The following is a 20,303-nucleotide window of genomic DNA, read 5'->3' as shown; positions in this document are numbered from 1 at the left end:
CGTGTATCAGAATCAGAATCAGGTTTATTATCACCGGCATGTGTTGGGAAATTTATTAACTTAGCAGCAGCAGTTCAATGCCATATGTAATACAGAAAGAAAGAAAAAATAATAATAAATAAATAAGTAAATCAATTACAGTATAACAGTATATACATATTGGATAGATTAAAAGTTGTGCAAAAAACAGAAATAATATATATTAAAAAATATATTTTTTAGGGACAGGAATGGTCACTTCAAGTGCCGGTCTTAGATGTTTCAGAAAGGACAGGGAGGGGGGCAAAAGAGGTGGGGGTGTGACACTGTCGATCAGAGATAGTGTCACGGCTGCAGAAAAGGTGGACGCCATGGAGGAATTGTCTACGGAGTCTCTGTGGGTGGAGGTTTGGAACAGGGAGGGGTCAATGACTTTACTGGGTGTTTTTTATAGGCCATCCAGTGAGGTAAGGCCAGGTAAGTTTATTTAATTGATTAAATTAAATTAGAAGCAGGTAATGGAGGCAGCAGTTAGGGCAGTCGGGTGCTCCGTTTGCAGTATGTGGGAAGTCAGGGCGGGCACAATTGTCCCTGATGACTACACCTGCAAAAGGTGCATCCAGCTGCAGCTCCTGACAAACCGTGTTAGGGAACTGGAGCTGGAGCTGGATGAACTTCGGATCATTCGGGAGGCAGAGGCAGAAATAGACAGGAGTTTCAGGGAGATAGTCACCCCTAAAAGTCAGGAGACAGGTAGCTGGGTGACTGTCAGGAGAGGGTAGGGGAATAGACAGGAAGAGCAGAGCACACCTGTGGCCATTCCCATCTGTTTTATACCGTTTTGGATACTGTTGGTGGGGACGACCTACCAGCGACAAGTTGCAGTGGTTGCATCTCTGGCACCGAGACTGGACCCTCAGCTCAGTAGGGAAGGAGAGAAAAGAGGAGAGCAGTAGTGATAGGGGGTTTGATAGTTAGGGGGACAGATAAGAGGTTCTGTGGGAGAGATCCAGAATCCCGGATGGTCTGTTGCCTCCCTGGTGCCAGGGTCCACGATATCTTGGATTGAGTTCTCAGTATTCTCAGGAGGGAGGGTGAGCAGCCACATGTCGTGGTCCATGTAGGGACCAATGACGTGGATAGGAAGGTGGAGGAGGTCTTGCTAAGAGAGTTTAGGGAGTTAGGTGCAAAGTTGAAGGACAGGACCTCCAGGGTTGCAATCTCAGGATTGCTACCCGTGCCACATGTTAGTGAGGCTAGAAATAGGAACATAATGCAGCTAAATACGTGCCTAAGGAGAAGGTGCAGGAGGGAGTGCTTCATGTTTCTGCACAATTGGGCTTTGTTCCAAGGAAGGTGGGACCTGTTCCGACGGGACTGTTTGCACCTGAACTGGAGGGGGACTAACATCCTTGCAGGTAGATTAGCTAGCGCTGCTCCGGGGGGTTTAAACTAGATTTGCAGGGTGAATGGAACCAGAATGTTAGAGCAGATGGTGAGGTGGAGGAGGATAAAGGTCATGCGAGGACTGCTTGTATGGAGAAAAATCAAAGGTTTGTATGTGATAGAAATGTTCTCAGGTGTCAAACTGAAGAGACTGGGGAAGAAGCGGCTGGCTCACAAATACAGGAAGCTAGGAGACAGCGTGTGAGGAAGGATAGGCAGGTGATAGAGAAGGGACACGCTCAGACAAAAGGTTTGAGTTGTGTCTATTTTAACGCAAGGAGTGTTGTGAACAAAGCGGATGAGCTTACAGCGTGGATCAGTACTTGCAGATATGATGTGGCGGCCATTACAGAGACTTGGATGTCTCAGGGACAGGAATGGTTACTTCAAGTGCCGGGTTTTAGATGTTTCGGAAAGGACAGGGAGGGAGGCAAAAGAGGTGGAGGTGTGGCACTGTCGATCAGAGATAGTGTCACAGCTACAGAAAAGGTGGACGCCATGGGGGGATTGTCTACGGTGTCTCTGTGGGTGGAAGTTAGGAACAGGAAGGGGTCAATAACTTTACTGGGTGTTTTTTATAGGCCGCCCAATAGTTACAGGGATATTGAGCAGCAGATAGGGAAACAGATCCTGGAAAGGTGTAATAATAACAGAGTTGTCGTGATGGGAGATTTTAATTACCCAAATACTGATTGGCATCTCCTGAAAGCAAGGGGTTTAGATGGGGTGGAGTTTGTTAGGTGTGTTCAGGAAGGTTTCTTGACACAATATGTAGATAAGCCTACAAGAGACAGGATGAAGAGATCATTACTTCCCAATGCCATTCAGCTTTACAATTCAACCGCCAGGGGCAAGATATGTTAAAGTGCCGGGGTTAGGACTGCGCTTAAGTTACCATTCAATGTATTTTAGTAAACTATTTAAGAACTTTTTAAAAGCTATTTATTAATGTTTTTTGAGAGGGTGATTTTAGATGCATATCATATTTATACTGAGTTAAGTATTGTATGTAATTAGTTTTGCTACAATAAGTGTATGGGACACTGGAAAAAATGTTGAATTTCCCCATGGGGATGAATAAAGTATCTATCTATCTATCTATCTATCTATCTATCTAAGAGGAGAGGCTGTACTTGATTTGGTATTGGGAAATGAACCTGGTCAGGTGTCAGATCTCTCAGTGGGAGAGCATTTTGGAGATAGTGATCATAATTCTATCTCCTTTACCATAGCATTGGAGAGAGAGAGGAACAGACAAGTTAGAAAAAGTGTTTAATTGGAGTAAGGGGAATTATGGGGCTATCAAGCAGGAAATCAGAAGCTTAAATTGGAAACAGATGTTCTCAGGGGAAAGTATGGAAGAAATGTGGTGAATGTTCGGGGAATATTTGTGTGGAGTTCTGCAGAGGTACGTTCCAATGAGACAGGGAAGTTATGGTAGGGTACAGGAACCATGGTGTACAAAGGCTGTAATAAATCTGATCAAGAAGAAAAGGTTCAAGAGCTAGTTAATGTTAGAGATCTAGAAGATTATAAGGCTAACAGGAAGGATCTTAAGAAGGAAATTAGGAGAGCCAGAAGGGGCCATGAAAAGGCCTTGGTGGGCAGGATTAAGGAAAACCGCAAGGCATTCTACAAGTATGTGAAGAGCAAGAGGATAAGACGTGAAAGAATAGGATCTATCAAGTGTGACAGTAGGAAAGTGTGTATAGAACTGGAGGAGATAGCAGAGGTACTTAATGAATACTTTACTTCAGTATTCACTATGGAAAAGGATCTTGGTGATAGTAGAGTTGACTTGCAGCAGACTGAAAAGCTTGATCATGTAGATATTAGAAAGCATCAAGTTGGATAAGTCGCCAGCCCCAGATGAGATGTACCCCAGGCTACTGTGAGAGGTGAGGGAGGACATTGCTGAGCCTCTGGCATCACCAATGGGGATGGGAGAGGTTCCCGAGGATTTGAGGGTTGCCAATGTTGTTCCTTTATTCAAGAAAGGGAGTGGAGATAGACCAGGAAATTATAGACCAGTGAGTCTTACCTCAGAGGTTGGTAAATTGATGGAGAAGATCCTGAGAGACAAGATTTATGAACATTTGGAGAGGCATAATATGATTAGGAATAGTCAGCATGGCTTTGTCAAAGGCAGGTCATGCCTTATGAGCCTGATTGAATTTTTTGAGGATGTGACTAAGCACATTGATGAAGGAAGAGCAGTAGATGTAGTGTATGTGGATTTCAACAAGGCATTTGATAAGGTACCCCATGCAAGGCTTATTACCCCATGTGATACAAAAGGACATTGCTTTGTGGATTGAGAACTCGTTTGCCCATAAAAGGCAAAGAGTGGTTGTAGACGGGTCATATTCTGCATGGAGGTTGGTCATTAGTGGAGTACCTCAGGGATCTGTTCTGGGACCCTTACTCTTTATGATTTTTATAAATGATCTAGATGAGGAACTGGAGGGATGGGTTAGTAAGTTTGCTGATGACACTAAGGTTGGAGGGGTTGTGGATAGTGTGGAGGGCTGTCAGAGATTACAATGGGACATTGATAGGATGCAAAACTGGGCTGAGAAGTGGCAGATGGAGTTCAATCCAGATAAGTGTGAAGTGGTTCATTTTGGTAGGTTGAATATGATGGCAGAATATAGTATTAATGGTAAGACTCTTGGCAGTGGAAAATCAGAGGGATCTTGGGGTCTGAGTCCATCGTACGCTCAAAACATCTGCGCAGTTTGATTCTGTGGTTAAGAAGGCATACGGTGTATTGGCCTTCATCAATCGTGCAATTGAATTTGGAAGCAGAAAGGTAATGTTGCAGCTATGTAGGGCCCTGGTTAGACCCCACTTGGAGTACTGTGCTCAGTTCTGGTCACCTCACTACAGGAAGGATATAGAAACAAAACAAAGGGTGCAGAGGAGATTTATACGGATGTTGCCTGGATTGGGGAGCATGTCTTATGAGAATAGGTTGAGTGGACTCAGCCTTTTCTCTTTTGAACGACGGAGGATGAGAGGTGACCTGACAGAGGTGTATAAGATGATGAGAGGCATTGATCGTGTGGATAGTCAGAGGCTTTTTCCCAGGGCTGAAATGGTTGCCACAAGAGGATACAGGTTTAAGGTGCTCAGAAGTAGGTACAGAAGAGATGTCAGGGGTAAGTTTTTTACTCGGAGAGTGGTGAGTGCATGGAATGGGCTGCTGGCAACGATGGTGGAGGCGGATACGATAGGGTCTTTTAAGAGACTTTTGGATTAGTACATGGAGCTTGGAAAAATAGAGGGCTATAGGTAAGCCTAGTAATTTCTAGGACAGGGACATGTTCGGCACAATTTTGTGGGCCGAAGTGCCTGTATTGTGCTGTAAGTTTTCTATGTTTCTATAGTCGCTGTCTTGCTTTCTTTAGGACTGCATCAATATGTTGGGACCTGGTTAGGTCCTCAGAGATCTTGACACCCAGGAACTTGAAGCTGCTCACTCTCTCCACTTCCGATCCCTCTATGAGGATTGGTATATGTTCTTTCGTCTTACCCTTCCTGATATCTAAAATCAGCTCTTTCATCTTACTGATGTAGAGTGCCAGGTTGTTGCTGCGACACCACTCCACTAGTTGACATATCTCGCTTCAGTATTACAACGGAATAAAGGGAATTACAAAGGCACCAGAGAGGAACTTACCCAGGTGGAATGGAGGAGGATACTGGTGGGGATGATGGCAGGTCAGAGATGGCTGACGTTTCTAGGTCTAGTTCACAAAGCGCAGGATAGATGTCCCACAGAAGTAGTTTCTCTCTAATGGCAGGGCTAGGCAACCATGCTGACAAAGGAAGTTAAGGACTGCATAAAAGCCAAGGAAATGGCATATAAGGTAGCAGAAGTGGTGGGAAGTTCATTGATTGGGAAGTTTTTAAAAGCCAATAAAAGGCAACTAAAAAAGCTATAAGAAGTGAAAAGATGAAATATGAGGGCAAACTAGCCAATAATATAAAACAGGATACCAGAAGTTTTCTCAGTTATATAAAAAGTGAAAGGGAGGGGAGATTTGATATTAGACCCCTGGAAACTGATACTGGTGAGATAGTAATGGGGGACAATGAAATAGTAGATGAACTTAATAAGAACTTTGCATCTGACCTCAATGCAGAAGACACTAGCAGTGTTCCAGAGGACCATGCGTGTCAGGGAGCAGGAGTGAGTGCCATTCCTATTACAAAGGAAAACGAACTAGGCAAACTTAAAGGTTTTAAGGTGGATAAGTCACCTGGACCAGATGGACTACATCCCAGAGTCCTGAGAGAGGTTGCTGAAGAGATAACAGATGCATTGGTCATGATCTTTCAAGAATCACTTGATTCTGTCATGATCCTGGAGGACGGGAAGATTGCAAATGTCAGTCCACTCTTTAAGAAGGGAGAAGGGAAATTATAGGCCAGTTAGTCTAACCTCAGTGATTGGAAAAGTGTTGGAGTCTATTATTAAGGATGAGGTTTTGAGGTACTTGGAGACTAATGATAAGTCAGAGTCGGTATGATTTCTGTAGGGGAAATTTTGCCTGACAAATCTGTTCTTCGAGGAAGTAACAAGTAGGGTTGACAGAGAAGAGGCAGTGGATTGGATTTTCAGAAGGTGTTTGATAAGGTACCACTGTTGAGGCTGCTTAACAAGATAAAATTCTATGGTATTACAGGAAAGATACTGGCATGGATAATGCAATGGTTGGGCAAGCAGGAGGCAGCAAATGGGAAAACAAGGGGCCTTTTCTGGTTGGCTGCCAGTGACTAGTGGTATTCCTCAGGGGTCAGTATTGGGACTACAGCTTTTCACATTGTTTGTCAGTGATTTAGATAATGGAATTGTTGGTTCTTTTGGCAAAGTTTGAAGATGATACGAAGAAAGGTGGAGGGGTAGATAGTCTCGAGGAAGCAATATGATTGCAGAAGGAATTAGACAAATTGGAAGAATGAGCAAAAAAGTGACAGACAGAATACAGTGTTGGAAAATGTATGATAGTGCATAAAGGACTATTATCTAAATGGGGAGAAAGTTCGAACGTCAGTGGTGCAGAGGGACTTAGAAGTCCTCGTGCAAGACATCCAGAAGGTTAATTTACAGGTTGAGTCTGTGGTAAAGAAGGCAAATGCAAGTTTGGCATTTTCAAGGGGAATAGAATATAAAATCAAGAAGATAATGCTTAATCTTTATAAGACCCTAGTCAGGCCTCACTCAGAATATTGTCAACAGTTTTGGGCCCCATATCTTAGGAAGGACATGTTGTCATTGGAGAGAGTCCAGAGGAGCTTCATGAAGAGCTCTGTCACAGACTGCAGTGGAGACCAAGTCCATGGGTATATTTAAGGCAGAAGTTGACAAATTCCTGATTGAAGGCAGGTGTATGGGGGTGAGTGGGATCAGCCATGATGGGATGGTGAAACAGACTTGATGGGATGAATGGCCTAATTATTTTGGTCCTTTGGAAACTGAAGTCACCTGGACTAGATGGTGTAGACCTCAAGGTTGTGGAAGACTGTAGAGGCATTGGTAATGATCTTTCAAGAGTCCCGAGATTCTGGAATGGTTCCAGAAGACTGGAAGATTGAATATGTCACTCCACTCTTCAAGGAGGGAGAGAGGCAGAAAAGAGGAAACAATAGGCCTGTTAGTCTGATCTCAGTAGTTGGGAAGATGTTAGAGTTAAGGATGTGGTTCCGTGGTAGTTGGAAGCACATGATAAAATAGGCCATAGTCAGCGTGGTTTCCGCAAAGGAAATTTTTGCCTAACCGATCTGTTGGAATTCTTTGAAGAAATAACAAGCAGAATAGACAAGGGAGAATCAGTTGATGTACACTTGGATTTTCAGAAGGACTTTGACAAGGTCCCACACATGAGGCTGCTTAACAAGTTAAGAGCTCATAGTATTACTGGAAAGATTCTAATATGGATAATGCAGTGGCTAATTGGCAGAGAGCAAAGAGTGGGTTGTTACGTACCCCGTAACTGGGTCACTTACCAGCAAAGATAGAGAGGTCCGTTGAAGTCTGATGGTACTATTTTTAACAGCATTTATTGATAAAAATACACAAAAATATTATCAATGCAAACACACAGATAAGATACATCGTCAATACTAAATCTAAAAGCGCGGGTATAATAATAATCAATAAGAAATAGCTCTATCGTTGTCTAGGGGATAATGTATTGTCCGATGGAAATATAAAAGTCACTTTAGTTCATTCCAGCTGCAGCTCTTTGGTTGGAGAGAAAGATGGGTTAAAACTTGCCCATTCCTTTTATGATGTCAATCCTTCGAGAGTCGTTGGGAGTTGATTTCCCCGTTGTTAGCTAAAAACCGTTCTTCCGTGGTACAGGGCCCACGGATTCCGGGGCAAATGGAAAAGGACGCACGTGGCCTTCCCATCGGTTTTTGCTATTACGGGATCGCTAGCGTTTCTTCTGGTGCGTCTGAGGGGCTGTTCCCACAGACCCTCTTTTTATCCTGACTCACAGGGTCTCAGATGTCAATCAGGTTGGGATGTTGCAATCCCTCCACCAACCTCCCCCTCGGTTCATTGCCTGGGGGCTTCGATGCATCGTACAGTATTCAATACACAATCCCGTCTCCAAGAGACAATAGCCGGTATCAATGGTTCCGCCTTTCGGAGGCCAGGACACATTCCAAACTCTTTGTGGATTCTGCATGTCTTTCTCTCATTTCCTGGGTCTCCTGAACTGACTTAATAGTGATCTTGCGATTCTCACAAAGGAGGGGGCTACCCCGCACCCTTCGGCCCCTTAGAGCTGTGGCACATTCGTAACACCCCCTTTCTTCAAAGCGTTTTCACCATCGGTAAAAACAGAGTAATACAGAGTCTTACAGGATTTTAGAATCTAACACAATACAAAAGCTTTTTCTTTTCACTACAGAGTAATACAGTTATACATTCAATTCAGCATCTAGATGGTTACCGATTACAATTGTCACTTCCTTTAATATCTTAACATCTTGTACCCTACTAAAGTCTTGTAGCATCAGACTCCAATTTAGTAACCACCTTTTTTTTCTTCAGCAAACAAAACTCAAGAGTTGTGATCTTAAGCTTACGTGTATACTACGAAAGGTCATGCAAATACCAATCGTTATGTTGCTTTCAAACTTAACAGGCAGGCTTCCATGGGGGTTGTCTTTTATTATTCACAGGCTTTGTCGAAATCCCTTAAAACTGGTTTCTGCTATTTAAAAATGGCGTCCCCATTAACCCTCGTCTCTTTTCCGGTTAGTTCCCACGTGGGGAGCTTGGGTACCCTGGCGAAATAGGCTTTTGCCCGCTTCTTTCATAGGAGTTATTTTATCAACACTGTGTCCCAAACTTAGACCATCTTCGGAATTTCCACCCAATTCTTTAATTTTACGCAAGTTGCTAACTTTCTCTTCAGGGCCCTTCAGGCTATTAGTTTTCAGTTCGAACTCTTTGTTCAAGCAGCATTTCAAATTGCTCCTTTTCACACCACACTCTGGAATAACAATAGCATGGGCCCCCCCCCCCCGCCCCGTCATCTTCCAACTCAACCTGTAAGTGATCCGCGGGTTTTAAATCTTCTTCATTCGATTTGGAAACTACATATTTCCCGTTTCCTTCAATGATAATATTCATCTCCCCACTTTTGATCTCCGCATTAACTTTTAGCACACCTTCGAGCACAAACACCTGGGAACTCTCACTTCCCACTATTACCAAGGTTAACCCTTTCTTCACTGAACCAAGTCTATCTGACCCACAAGGACTGCCGTCCTTGTCGACTGAATCAAATACCTCAGACTTTTTCTGAGCTTCATTACTAGGTTCAGTACCACGTGCATCCACATCTTGGACACACTCCAACAGGACATTTGCCTCTTCCAGGTTTTCAATACCCGTACCCGGTCCAAACTCTAAATTCCCCTGATTCTCCCAGCTACTCTCTGGGCAACTCCCTTCCGGAGTAAACTCAACCCCGCGGGCTGAAACAACCTCGTCTGCCAACCCAGCAGACTTCTTCAAGGTAATGGCATCCTTTTCATCTAGGACGGCCCTCATTTCATTATTGGGAACACCTTTAGAACTTACCACTTCTTCAAACAGTTCTGCCAAGCCAGACAGATCATCCATGTCCAACCCTGGACCTTTTAACAGCTCTATCTGTTTCTCATCTTTATCTCCTGCCTCTAGAACTTTTCTCTTCGCTAAGGGCAGGTCTACCTCCTCTCCCTTACTCTCTTTCACTTTACTACTCTTCGCTTTACCACCCTCTAAACCCTCGTGGTACAGGGTCAGTAAAAACGTCTCGGCCAAATCAATACTGGCCAGATTTAAACTGCTCTCGTTCTCAGCTGCCTTTCTCGACATGCTGCGAGTGACCGCGCATGCGGGATAGATCTTGGACGCTAGGGACGGGGCTGCAATGCTCACCGGCCGGCTCGTCAGCATCATTGCTGACCAAACCTTACCACCGGCTAAATCATTACCCAGAAGGACGTCCGCGTCAGTTCTCGGGAATTCTGATCGCACCCCCATTTCAACTGGTCCAGAGACTAGCTCACAATTCATAATGACTCTATGCAAGGGCACCATTTCCGTCCCTTTGCCTATTCCTTTCACAGCTACCATTCCCGTCTTGCGACCAAAATCTAGTACCTTACTGCTGATCAATGATAGTTCAGCCCCTGTGTCTCTCCAGATCTGTACTGGAACTGGTGTGCCTCCCTCCCTCACAGACACGGGTCCGTTTGACATACAAGTCTCAGACCCTTCTTGTACTCTGTCTACCCGGGGCTCTCTTGTCAATTTACTGATTACCACGGCACATCCGATAGGGACTGCTGCTTTCCCTTTTCCTGTCTCTTTCTTCGGAGCAAAGCACCTAGATGCAATATGCCCCCCTCTTTCCACAATTAAAACAAGTCAAGCCCGGAAATCTCTGGCCGTCCTGCCTCTCCTCCCCAACCTTACCACTAGCTCCCGGCGGGACCTCTGCCTCAGCCGGCGGGCTTTCTCGATCATTCCCACAGTCTCTCTGGGAACTTTTATTCGAGGAAAACTTTGTCTTGTGGGTTAGGGCATATTCATCTGTGAACCTAGCAAATTCTGAGATGGACTTATTCGGCTTCTCATTCAAATACATCCGGATATCCTCCGAAACACAACCTTTAAATTCCTCAATCAGAATTAACTCCCTGAGACGCCAATAATCCTCTTCCACTATCTCTGCTGTGCACCAACGGTCCAAGAGCACACCCTTCTCATAGGCAAACTCGGTATACGTCTGATTCCACCCTTTCTTTAAATTCCTGAACTTTTGTCTATACGCTTCAGGTACTAACTCATAACTCCAGAGAATGGCTGCCTTTACTTTGTCATAACTCTCCTCCTCTTCATGGTGATGGAGGACCATGGACAACGCCGTATAGGCCCGCTGTGCCTTCCCTTTTAACACACTTTGTAACAACACCACCCACTGTGCTCTGGGCTACTTCTGATTCACTGCCACCTTTTCAAAAAGCAAGAAATAACTATCAACATCCGTCTCCTCGAACGGAGGTACTAACCTCAACTCCCAACTAACATTAAACCGCTCCTCTCGGTCTGACCCTTGATCTCTTCGCTCTTGCCTTAACTTCTCCATCTCCAAGTCATGTTTCCTTTGTTTCTCTGCCTCCCCATACTCTCTCTCCTTCTCAGCTCTTTCCTTCTCTTTTTCAGCTGCTTCCAGCTGTTTTAATTGAATTTAGTGCTCTCTTTGTTTCTCAGCTCTTTCCTGCTCCCGTTTCACCTCTAACTCTTTTAGCTGGAGCACATGCTCCCTCTCTCTCTCGGCTCTTTCATTCTCCTTCTCAGCTGCTTCCAGCTGCGTTACCTTAATTGCATGTTCCAACCTTAATTTCTCCAACTCTAACTGAGCCGTCCCACTAGCTGGTACCTTTTCAGGGATATTTTCCAATACCTCAGCTGCAAACACATTCTTCCCAATATAATAGAGTTATTGCCCTTCGCACCTCCCGCTTTTTCATTGACAACCTCACCTCTGCGAGGTTTAACCCCTTCGCCAAATTTATCAAGTCTGATTTGGTGGCCGCCTCTAGCGCCTCCAGAGTCGGGTTTTCTATAAACTCACCCATGTCCATCTTTGCTGGTTTCCCATCTGGCTACCCGCGTAACCAGATCCAAGTTTGGACTTACAAGCCCGATTCACTGGCCTCCCAATTTGGTGTCAAATCCTGAGACGAGCCCCCAATTGTTACGTACCCCGTAACTGGGTCACTTACCAGCAAAGATAGAGAGGTCCGTTGAAGTCTGATGGTACTATTTTTAACAGCATTTATTGATAAAAATATTATCAATGCAAACACACAGATAAGATACGTCGTCAATACTAAATCTAAAAGCGCGGGTATAATAATAATCAATAAGAAATAGCTCTATCGTTGTCTAGGGGATAATGTATTGTCCGATGGAAATATAAAAGTCACTTTAGTTCATTCCAGCTGCAGCTCTTTGGTTGGAGAGAAAGACGGGTTAAAACTTGCCCATTCCTTTTATGATGTCAATCCTTCGAGAGTCGTTGGGAGTTGATTTCCCCGTTGTTAGCTAAAAACCGTTCTTCCGTGGTAAAGGCCACCGATTCCGGGGCAAACGGAAAAGGACGCACGTGGCCTTCCACTGGTTTTTGCTATTACGGGATCGCTAGCGTTTCTTCTGGTGCGTCTGAGGGGCTGTTCCCACAGACCCTCTTTTTATCCTGACTCACAGGGTTTCAGATGTCAATCAGGTTGGGATGATGCAATCCCTCCACCAACCTCCCCCTCGGTTCATTGCCTGGGGGCTTCGATGCATCGTACAGGATGCAATACACAAGTCCGTCTCCAAGAGACAATAGCCGGTATGAATGGGTCTGCCTTTCGGAGGCCAGGACACATTCCAACTCTTTGTGGATTCTGCATGTCTTTCTCTCATTTCCTGGGTCTCCTGAACTGACTTAATAGTGATCTTGCGATTTTCACAAAGGAGGGGGCTACCCCGCACCCTTCGGCCCCTCAGAGCTGTGGCACATTTGTAACAGGGTATAAACGGAGCCTTTTCAGTTTGGGTGCCGGTGACTAGTGATGTTCCACAGGGGTCTCTGTTGGGACCGACTTTATGTTATATGTCAATGATTTGGATGATGCAATTTGGCTCTGTTGCAAATTTTGCAGATGGCAGGAAGATAGGTGGAGGGGCAGGTAGTTTTGAGGAAGTAGGGGGCTACAGAAGGACATAGACCAATTAGGAGAATGGGCAAAGAAATGGCAGATGGAATACAGTGTCAGGAAGTGTATGGTCATGCACTTTGGTAGAAGAAATGAAAGGGTGACTATTTTCTAAATGGAGAGAAAATACAAAATACTGAGGGAGAAGGGGACTTGGGAGTCCTTGTGCAGGAATCCCTAAAGTTAATTTGCATGTTCAGTCTGTGGTAAGGAAGGCAAATGTGATGTTAGCATTCATTTCAAGAGGACTAGAACATGAAAACAAGGATGCAATGTTGAGCACTGGTGAGGCCTCACTTGGAATGTCATGAACAGTCTTGCCCCTTATCTTAGAAAAGATGTACTGAAACTGGGAAAGGTTCAAAGGAAGTTCACGAAAATGATTCCAGGATTGAATGGCTTGTCATATGAAGTGCATCTAATGGCTCTGGGCCTGTATTCAGTAGAATTCAGAATGAGGGGTGATCTAATTGAAGCCTATCAAATGGTGAAAGGCCTTGATAGAGTAGATGTGGAGAGGATGGTTCATATGGTGGGAGAGTCTAAGGTCAGAGAACACAGCCTCAGAATAGAGAGGCGCTCTTTTACAATAGTGATGAGGAGGAATTTCTTTAGCTTGAGTGGAGCATCTGTGGAACTCTATGCCACAGGCAGCTATGGGAACCAAGCCTTTATGTATATTTAAAACAGAGGTTGATAGATTCTTCATTGGTCAGGGTATTAAGGGTTAAGGCAAGAAGGCAGAAGATTGGGGCAGAGAGGAGAATTGAATCAGCCATGATGAAATGGTGGAGGAGACCTGATGGGCCAAATGGCCTAATTCTGTTCCTATATCTTGTAGTCTCATGGTATAGCAACTGATCTGCCCAAGACTACAACCCCTTTAACACAATGTGGAAACCAGCCTCCCCTCCGTGGATTCTGTTTACACTACCCACTATCTCCAGAAAGCAGCAAGTATAATTAAAGATAGCTGCCAACCCAGTAATTCTCTCCTCTCCTAACTTCCATCTAACAAAAGCTCTTGCATGATAAAGATGAGGTTCCACGTAATACCAAGTTCACCTCTTCACCTCACAATGTAGAACATCACAGGTCTTGCACCGTATTGTCTACTTGCACTTCACTTTCTCTGTAACTGTAGCACTATATTCTGCATTCTGTCACTGCTTACCTCGGTGTAGTCTCATAGTTACCAGTAGTCTGATGATACTCACCGAAAGCCATCGGCTGCTGCCAGCAGGATGAGTAGAAGGAGTGATAGAGCCATGGCTCGGCGAGGCAGTCACAGGCAATTGTAGCTGCAATGTGCAGAGGGATTCCTGGTTTTATACATCCTCAGGCAGGTCTGTAGGCTGTAGGTCATGTGATCAGGAGGGCCTGTGGTCTTCCCACATGACACAGTCATAACCCACAAGTTCTCAAACATCAGACTGAAGCAGCAGCTGCTGAATGTGAAAGAAGCCCCTGATCTTACCACAAACACCAGTGTCTGCAGCAGAACAGGTCAATGATGAAAATGAACATTCACAGAAACATCATCTCATAAATAAAACCCCATAACGTCCTCACCTGTGAGTGTTTCCAGTATTTTACGCTTTTATTTCTGATTTGCAGCGTCTGCAACTTTTTGCTTTTTTTACACTAGCTCCTGTTTCTGCTTCCTGTTCAGTTAATTCAGGATGAGTAAGGATTCTTCACATACCCTGTGTTAGTGTGAGTGAGAGAGAGGGCATCACCTGGGCATGCTTTTTTCTCACTTTTTCATCAGGTAAAAGATGCAACTGCCTTGACTCGCACCACCAGGTTCAAGAATAGTTACTACCCCTCAACCATCAGGCTCTTGAACAAACAGGGATAACTGCACTCCTTCTCTTTCAGGTGTTCCCACAACTGACGGTCTCACTTTAAGGACTCTTTATCTTGTTATTACATGCTTGTTATTTATTGCTATTTGTTTATATTTGCATTTGCATAGTTTGTTGTTGATTAATTCTGTTTACAGTTACTATTCTGTAGATTTGCTAAGTATGCCCACAGGAAAATGAATCTCAGGATTGTATATAGTGACCCATATGTACTCTGATAATAAATTGTTCTTTGATCTTTAAAGAGACTGTGAGGAGGGATCGGCAATTGAGAGGACAAAGCTGTAGTCAGTGGGATGGGTTGAACTGTGTCAATTTTAATGCAAGTAGCATCAGGAACAAGGGTGATGAACTCAGAGTATGGGTCAGTGCATGGAACCCTAACCCTAACCCTAATACGATGTGGTACCCATTACAGAGAGTTGCCTTCCACAAAGAAAGAAATGGTTGTTGTATGTTGTTTAGATGTTTCAAAATGGAGAGAAGGGTCTCAGCCTGAAATGTTGACAGTGCTTCTCCCCGTAGATGCTGCCTGGCCTGCTGTGTTCCACCAGCATTTTGTGTGTGTTGCGGGAGATATTGTGTGCAGTTTTGGTCACCTACTTGTAAGAAAGAAGTAAATAAGTTTGAAAGAGTGCAGAAGAAAATTCACAAGGATGTTGCTGGGTCTGGAGGATCTGACTTAAAAGGAAAGACTAAATAGGTTAGAACTGTATTCTTTAAAATGTAGATTAAGAGGTGATTTGAAAGCGGAAAAAATTTGAGGGGTATAGATAGGGTAAATGCAAGCAGGCTTTTTCCACTGAGGTTGGGTAGGATGACAACCAGAGGTCAAGTGTTAAAGGTGAAAGGTGAGAAATTTAAGGGGAACATGAGAAGAAACTTCTTTGTTCAGAGGGTTGTGAAAATGTGGAACGAGCTGCCAGCACGTGGTCCATGTAAGCTTGATTTCAACATTTGAGAAGTTTGGATAGGTACATGGATAGTAGGAATATGGAGGTCTACGGTCCCAGTGCAATTTGTTGGACGTAGACAGTTTAAATTGCTCTGGTGTGGACGAAATAGGCCGAAAGGCAGAGATAATAGATTCTTGATTGGTCAGGGCATGAAGGTTTACAGGAAGAAAGCAGAAGATTGAGGCTGAGGAGAAAATTGGATCAGCCATGATGAAATGGCAGAGCAGACTTGATGGGCCAAATGGCTTAATTCTGCTCCTATATCTAATGATCTTAGAAGTAAAAGTGACACTGAGGAACAGATCAGGTGTCAGAGTTTGGAAAGGTGAAAAAATAACAAGGCCGGTGTTATGGTGGACCCCTACTTCACTATTATTGAATGGCATCTTCATAGTTCAAAATGCTTAGAAGAGACAGAATTTGTTAGGTGTGTCCAGGAAAGATTCAAAGTACGTTTATTATCTAAGTATGTATGCAGTATGCAAGTCTGGGATTTGTCTTCCCCACAACAGCCACAAAACAAAGAAAACCATGGAACCCATTCGAAGAAACACATCAACCAACTCCACCCACTACACAAAAAAGCAACAAGTCATGCAAAAGGCAACAATAAAAAATTGAGAAACAGAATATGAAACCTCAAAATCAAAAGAGTCCAGGCATATTCAGTGTTTGTTATCTGCAGGCCACCCTGATTCAAAATCACCTAAAATAGCAACAGAAAAGGAGTGACAGAAAGCAGAAACACATCATAACGTGAACTACCAAGTCCAATCCACACACCGTGTCGATTAAATCTTGCACAAGACCATGGATTCCAGCACCACCCTCCGACAGCATCGAGGGAGAGAGAGGCCTTTCGAACACAGGGGTCGTCCTTCGGGAGCAGTGAGTGAGAGAGATAGAGTGTCACACGCAGACACTTTCCTCTGGCAGCAGCGAACGAGAGGCTGGTAGACGGTGCTGAACACCTGCTTGCCCTTCCACACTTGTCTCTACGATTTCAATCTTCCTCGGTGCTTTAATTTGTGAGAAATGGAATCAATCATGGGCTCACATCCCATCTCCAGCTTCTTGGTCTCAAGACTACCTGCTTCACTAGAATCTCACAGAACCCTCCTGGAGACAGCAACGTGCAGGTGTAGATTACAGGCTCCAACAGTAAGAGAAACACATTTGACAGAAAAAGAAGGTATCAAAGAAGTGAAAAAGTGATTTTGTGAACTATCTGGAGGATGTTGCCTTTGGTCGCGTTGTTTGCTGGCGCCATCTTCTTCCTGATTCAATATGTAAATGCTGAGGCTCGACAAGAGACCATGCTGGATATCAGCAATGAACCAGGTGAGGTGTCAGACATCACAGTGAGAGAGCATTTTGGAGAGAGTAACCACAACTGCCTGGCCTTTACCATAGCTTTGGACAGGGACAGGAGCCATTGGTATGGGAAAGTATTTAATGGGTGGGAGGGGGAATTTGGCAGGAACTGGGAATGGATGTACTCAGGGAAATGCACCACTGTAACGTGGAAGTTGTTGAGGCAACACTTGTTTGGGGTCCTGGATTGGTCTGTCCCGTTGAGGCAGGGAAATGATGGTAGGGTGAAGGAACCATGGCTGACCAGAGCTTTGGAACATCTAGTCAAGAGGAAGGAAGAGCTTATTTCAGGATGAGGAACCAACAGTCAGACATGGCTCTTGAGAGTTACAAGGTAACCAGCAAGGTGCTAATGTATTTAGGAGAGCTAGATGGGGTCATGAGAAGTTTGTGGTGAGAAGGATAAAGGAAAACCCCAAGGCATTCGACAGGTACTGTATGTGAAGAACAGGAGGATGGCTGGAGTGAGGGTAGGACTGACTGGGGATAGAAAAGGAATCATGTTATTAGTCACAGCAGATCAGGGAAATATAGTTTTCACCAGTCAGAGGGACCTTGGGGTTTGTGACGACAATGTGAAAAAGGCTTATGTGCTTGAACATGTCAATGTTAAGAAAGAGGATGTGCTGGTACTTTTGAAAAACATTAGGAAAGTTAAGTCCCCAGGGCCAGAAGGGTTATATCTCAGTTTACTGTGGGAAACGAGGGAGGAGAATTCTGTGCCGTTGTCGATGATCGTTACATACTCACTGGCCAGAGGACACTTGGAGAGTGGCAATTGTTATTCCTTTGTTCAAGAATTAGAATCAGATTTAATATCACCGGCATAGGTCATGAAATTTGTTAACTTTATGGTAGTAGTGCAATAAAATACATGATAAATAAATATAGGGAAAAAACTGAGTTACATTAACTATATATATCTCAATAAAGTAGCTGTGTTAAAATAAGAAGTGCAAAAAACAGAAATAAAAAAGTAGTGAGATAGTGTTCACAGGTTCAATGTCCATTTAGAAATCGGATGGCAGAGGGGAAGAAGCTGTTCCTGAATCGCTGAGTGTGTGCTTTCAGGCTTCTGTACCTCCTTTCCGACAGTAACAGTGTGAAGAGGGCATGTCCTGGGTGATGGGGATCCTTAAGGATGGCACTTCAGAAAGGCACTGCTTCTTGAAGATGTGTTAGATATTATGGAGGCTGGTAGAGATGACTAATTTTATAAGTTTCTACAATTTATTTCGACCTTGTGCAGTAGCCCCTCTCCCATACCAGACGGTGACACCAGTCAGAACGATCTGCACGTACATTTGTAGAAGTTTTCAAGTGTTTTAGTTGACAAACCAAAACTCCAAATGAGAAAAAGCCACTGTCTTGCCTTCCCTGTAAATGCATCAATATATAGTGACCAGCTTAGGTCCTCAGAGACCTTGACACCGAGCAACCTGAAGCTACTCACTCTCTCCACTTTTGATCCCTCTGTGAGGATTGGTATGTCTTCCTTCGTCTTACCCTTCCTGAAGTCCACAATCAGCTCTTTCGTCTTACTGACGTTAAGTGCCAGGTTGCTGCTACAATACCACACAACCAGCTGGTCCATCTCACTCATGTACGCCCTTTGTCACTATCTGAAATTCCACCAACAATGGTTGTATCATCAAGACAGGTTTGTGTGAGGAATGTCAGGAAGAGGAGTCAGTAGAATATGTAATTCTGAGTTGCAGGAAGTATGGGATACAGAGAGAAATAATAAGAATTAATCTAAGGGAATTGGTGGTGCAGGAATTCACATTAAAAGGGTTACTGAGCATGAATGAGAGGGCACAGGTCAGGGTACTTTTAGCTTTCTTAAGGGATACGGGGGTTTTTATAGGATATGATGGATAAGCAGGAATAGGGTACTAGGACAGCCAAATAAGAAAGGATAAAGAAGGTGGCGGTAATGCACCATTAGGCTGGGGGCGGGTGGGGGGGAGGACGAGGAAAAAGAAGGAGAAGGAGAAGGTTGTATCATTAACAAAGTTATAGATGCTGTTTGAGCTATGCCTAGCCACAGCGTCAGGTGTGTATGGAGAGTAGATCAGCTCACTTCCCTGTGGAGCGCTACTGTTAATTGTCAGCGAGTCACAGTGTTTCCAATCCGCACAGGTTGTGGTTTTCTGGTTAGGAGTGGGCAGAGGGGATTAGTTTCATCATTTACTTGTTTACTGAGTCATAGGATCTTGGAATACTACAGCACCAAAACAGGCCCTTCAGCCCATCTAGTTCATACCAAACTATTAACCTGCCCAGTCCCACCAACCTGCACCTGAACCACAGCACTCCACAGCCCTCCCATTTCTGGACCTGCCCAAACTTCTCTTAAACATTGAAATTGAACCCGCATCCACCACTTCTGCAGGCAGCTCATTCCACACTCTCACACCCTCTTGGTGAAGAAGTTCCCCCTCATGCTCCCCTTAAACATTTCACCTTTCATTTTTATTTTTTCTCAGCTTAATCTGGTAAAAACCTCTTTGGAACACAGAACATTGAAATCTTCAGCACATTACAGGCCCTTCGGCCCATAATGTTCCGACGACCATAAAACCTACTCCAGAAACTACCCAGAATTTCCCTGCCGCATTGCCCTCTATTTTTCTAAGCTCCAAGGACCTATTTAAGGTCTTTAAAGACCTTATTGTATCCACTTCCATCACCTCCTCCGACAGTGCATTCCACGCACTCACACACTCTGTGTGGAAAACTTACTCCTGACATCCCCTCGGTAACTATTTCCAAGCACCTTAAAACTATGCCCCAACACGTTTGCCCTTTCAGCCCTGGGAAAAAGCCTCTGACTATCCACACGATCAATGCCCTCTATCATCTTATACACTTCTATCAGGTTGCCTCTCATTCTCCATCGCTCCAAGGAGAAAAGGCCAAGTTCTCTCAACCTATTCTCTTAAGGCATGCTCCCCACTCCAGGTAACAGCCTTGTAAATCTCCTCTGAACTCTCTCTATAGTGTCCACATCTGGTAGGTAACCAGAACTGAACAGAGTACTCCAAGTGGGGTCTGTCCAGGGTCCTATATAGCTGTAACATTACCTCACGGCTCTTGAACTCAATCCCATGGGTGATGAAGGCCAACACACCATACGCCTTCTTAACCACTTTGTCAACCTGCACAGCAGCTTTTGGGTGTCCTATCCACACGGACCCCAAGACCTCTCTGATCCTCCACACCGCCAAGAGTCTTATCATTAATATTATATTCTGTCTTCAAATTTGACCTACCAAAATGAACCACTTCATACTTATCTGGGTTGAACTCCATCTGCCACTTCTCAGCCCAGTTCTGCATCATATTGATGTCCCTTTGTAACCTTTGACAACCCTCCAGACTATCCACAACATCC

The 20,303-nt window shown here is 44.3% G+C and overlaps 1 protein-coding gene across 1 annotated transcript in view; it reads right to left on the bottom strand.

Moving 5' to 3' along the window:
- LOC140728690 (ribonuclease T2-like) overlaps window positions 1-14,041 on the bottom strand; it is a 70,397-nt gene extending 56,356 nt beyond the window's left edge. Inside the window, exon 1 of the mRNA XM_073047651.1 lies at window positions 13,926-14,041. Coding sequence (XP_072903752.1) covers window positions 13,926-13,978 — 53 coding nt within the window. The 5' untranslated portion in view covers window positions 13,979-14,041. The remainder of the gene's footprint in view (window positions 1-13,925) is intronic.
- Between the last annotated feature and the right edge of the window lie 6,262 nt (window positions 14,042-20,303).

The sequence above is a fragment of the Hemitrygon akajei genome, chromosome 6, assembly GCF_048418815.1.
Source record: "Hemitrygon akajei chromosome 6, sHemAka1.3, whole genome shotgun sequence".
NCBI lineage: Eukaryota > Metazoa > Chordata > Chondrichthyes > Myliobatiformes > Dasyatidae > Hemitrygon > Hemitrygon akajei.
The sequence above is the reverse complement of the archived record's forward strand: the minus strand, read 5'-3'. Positions and strand labels throughout refer to the sequence as shown.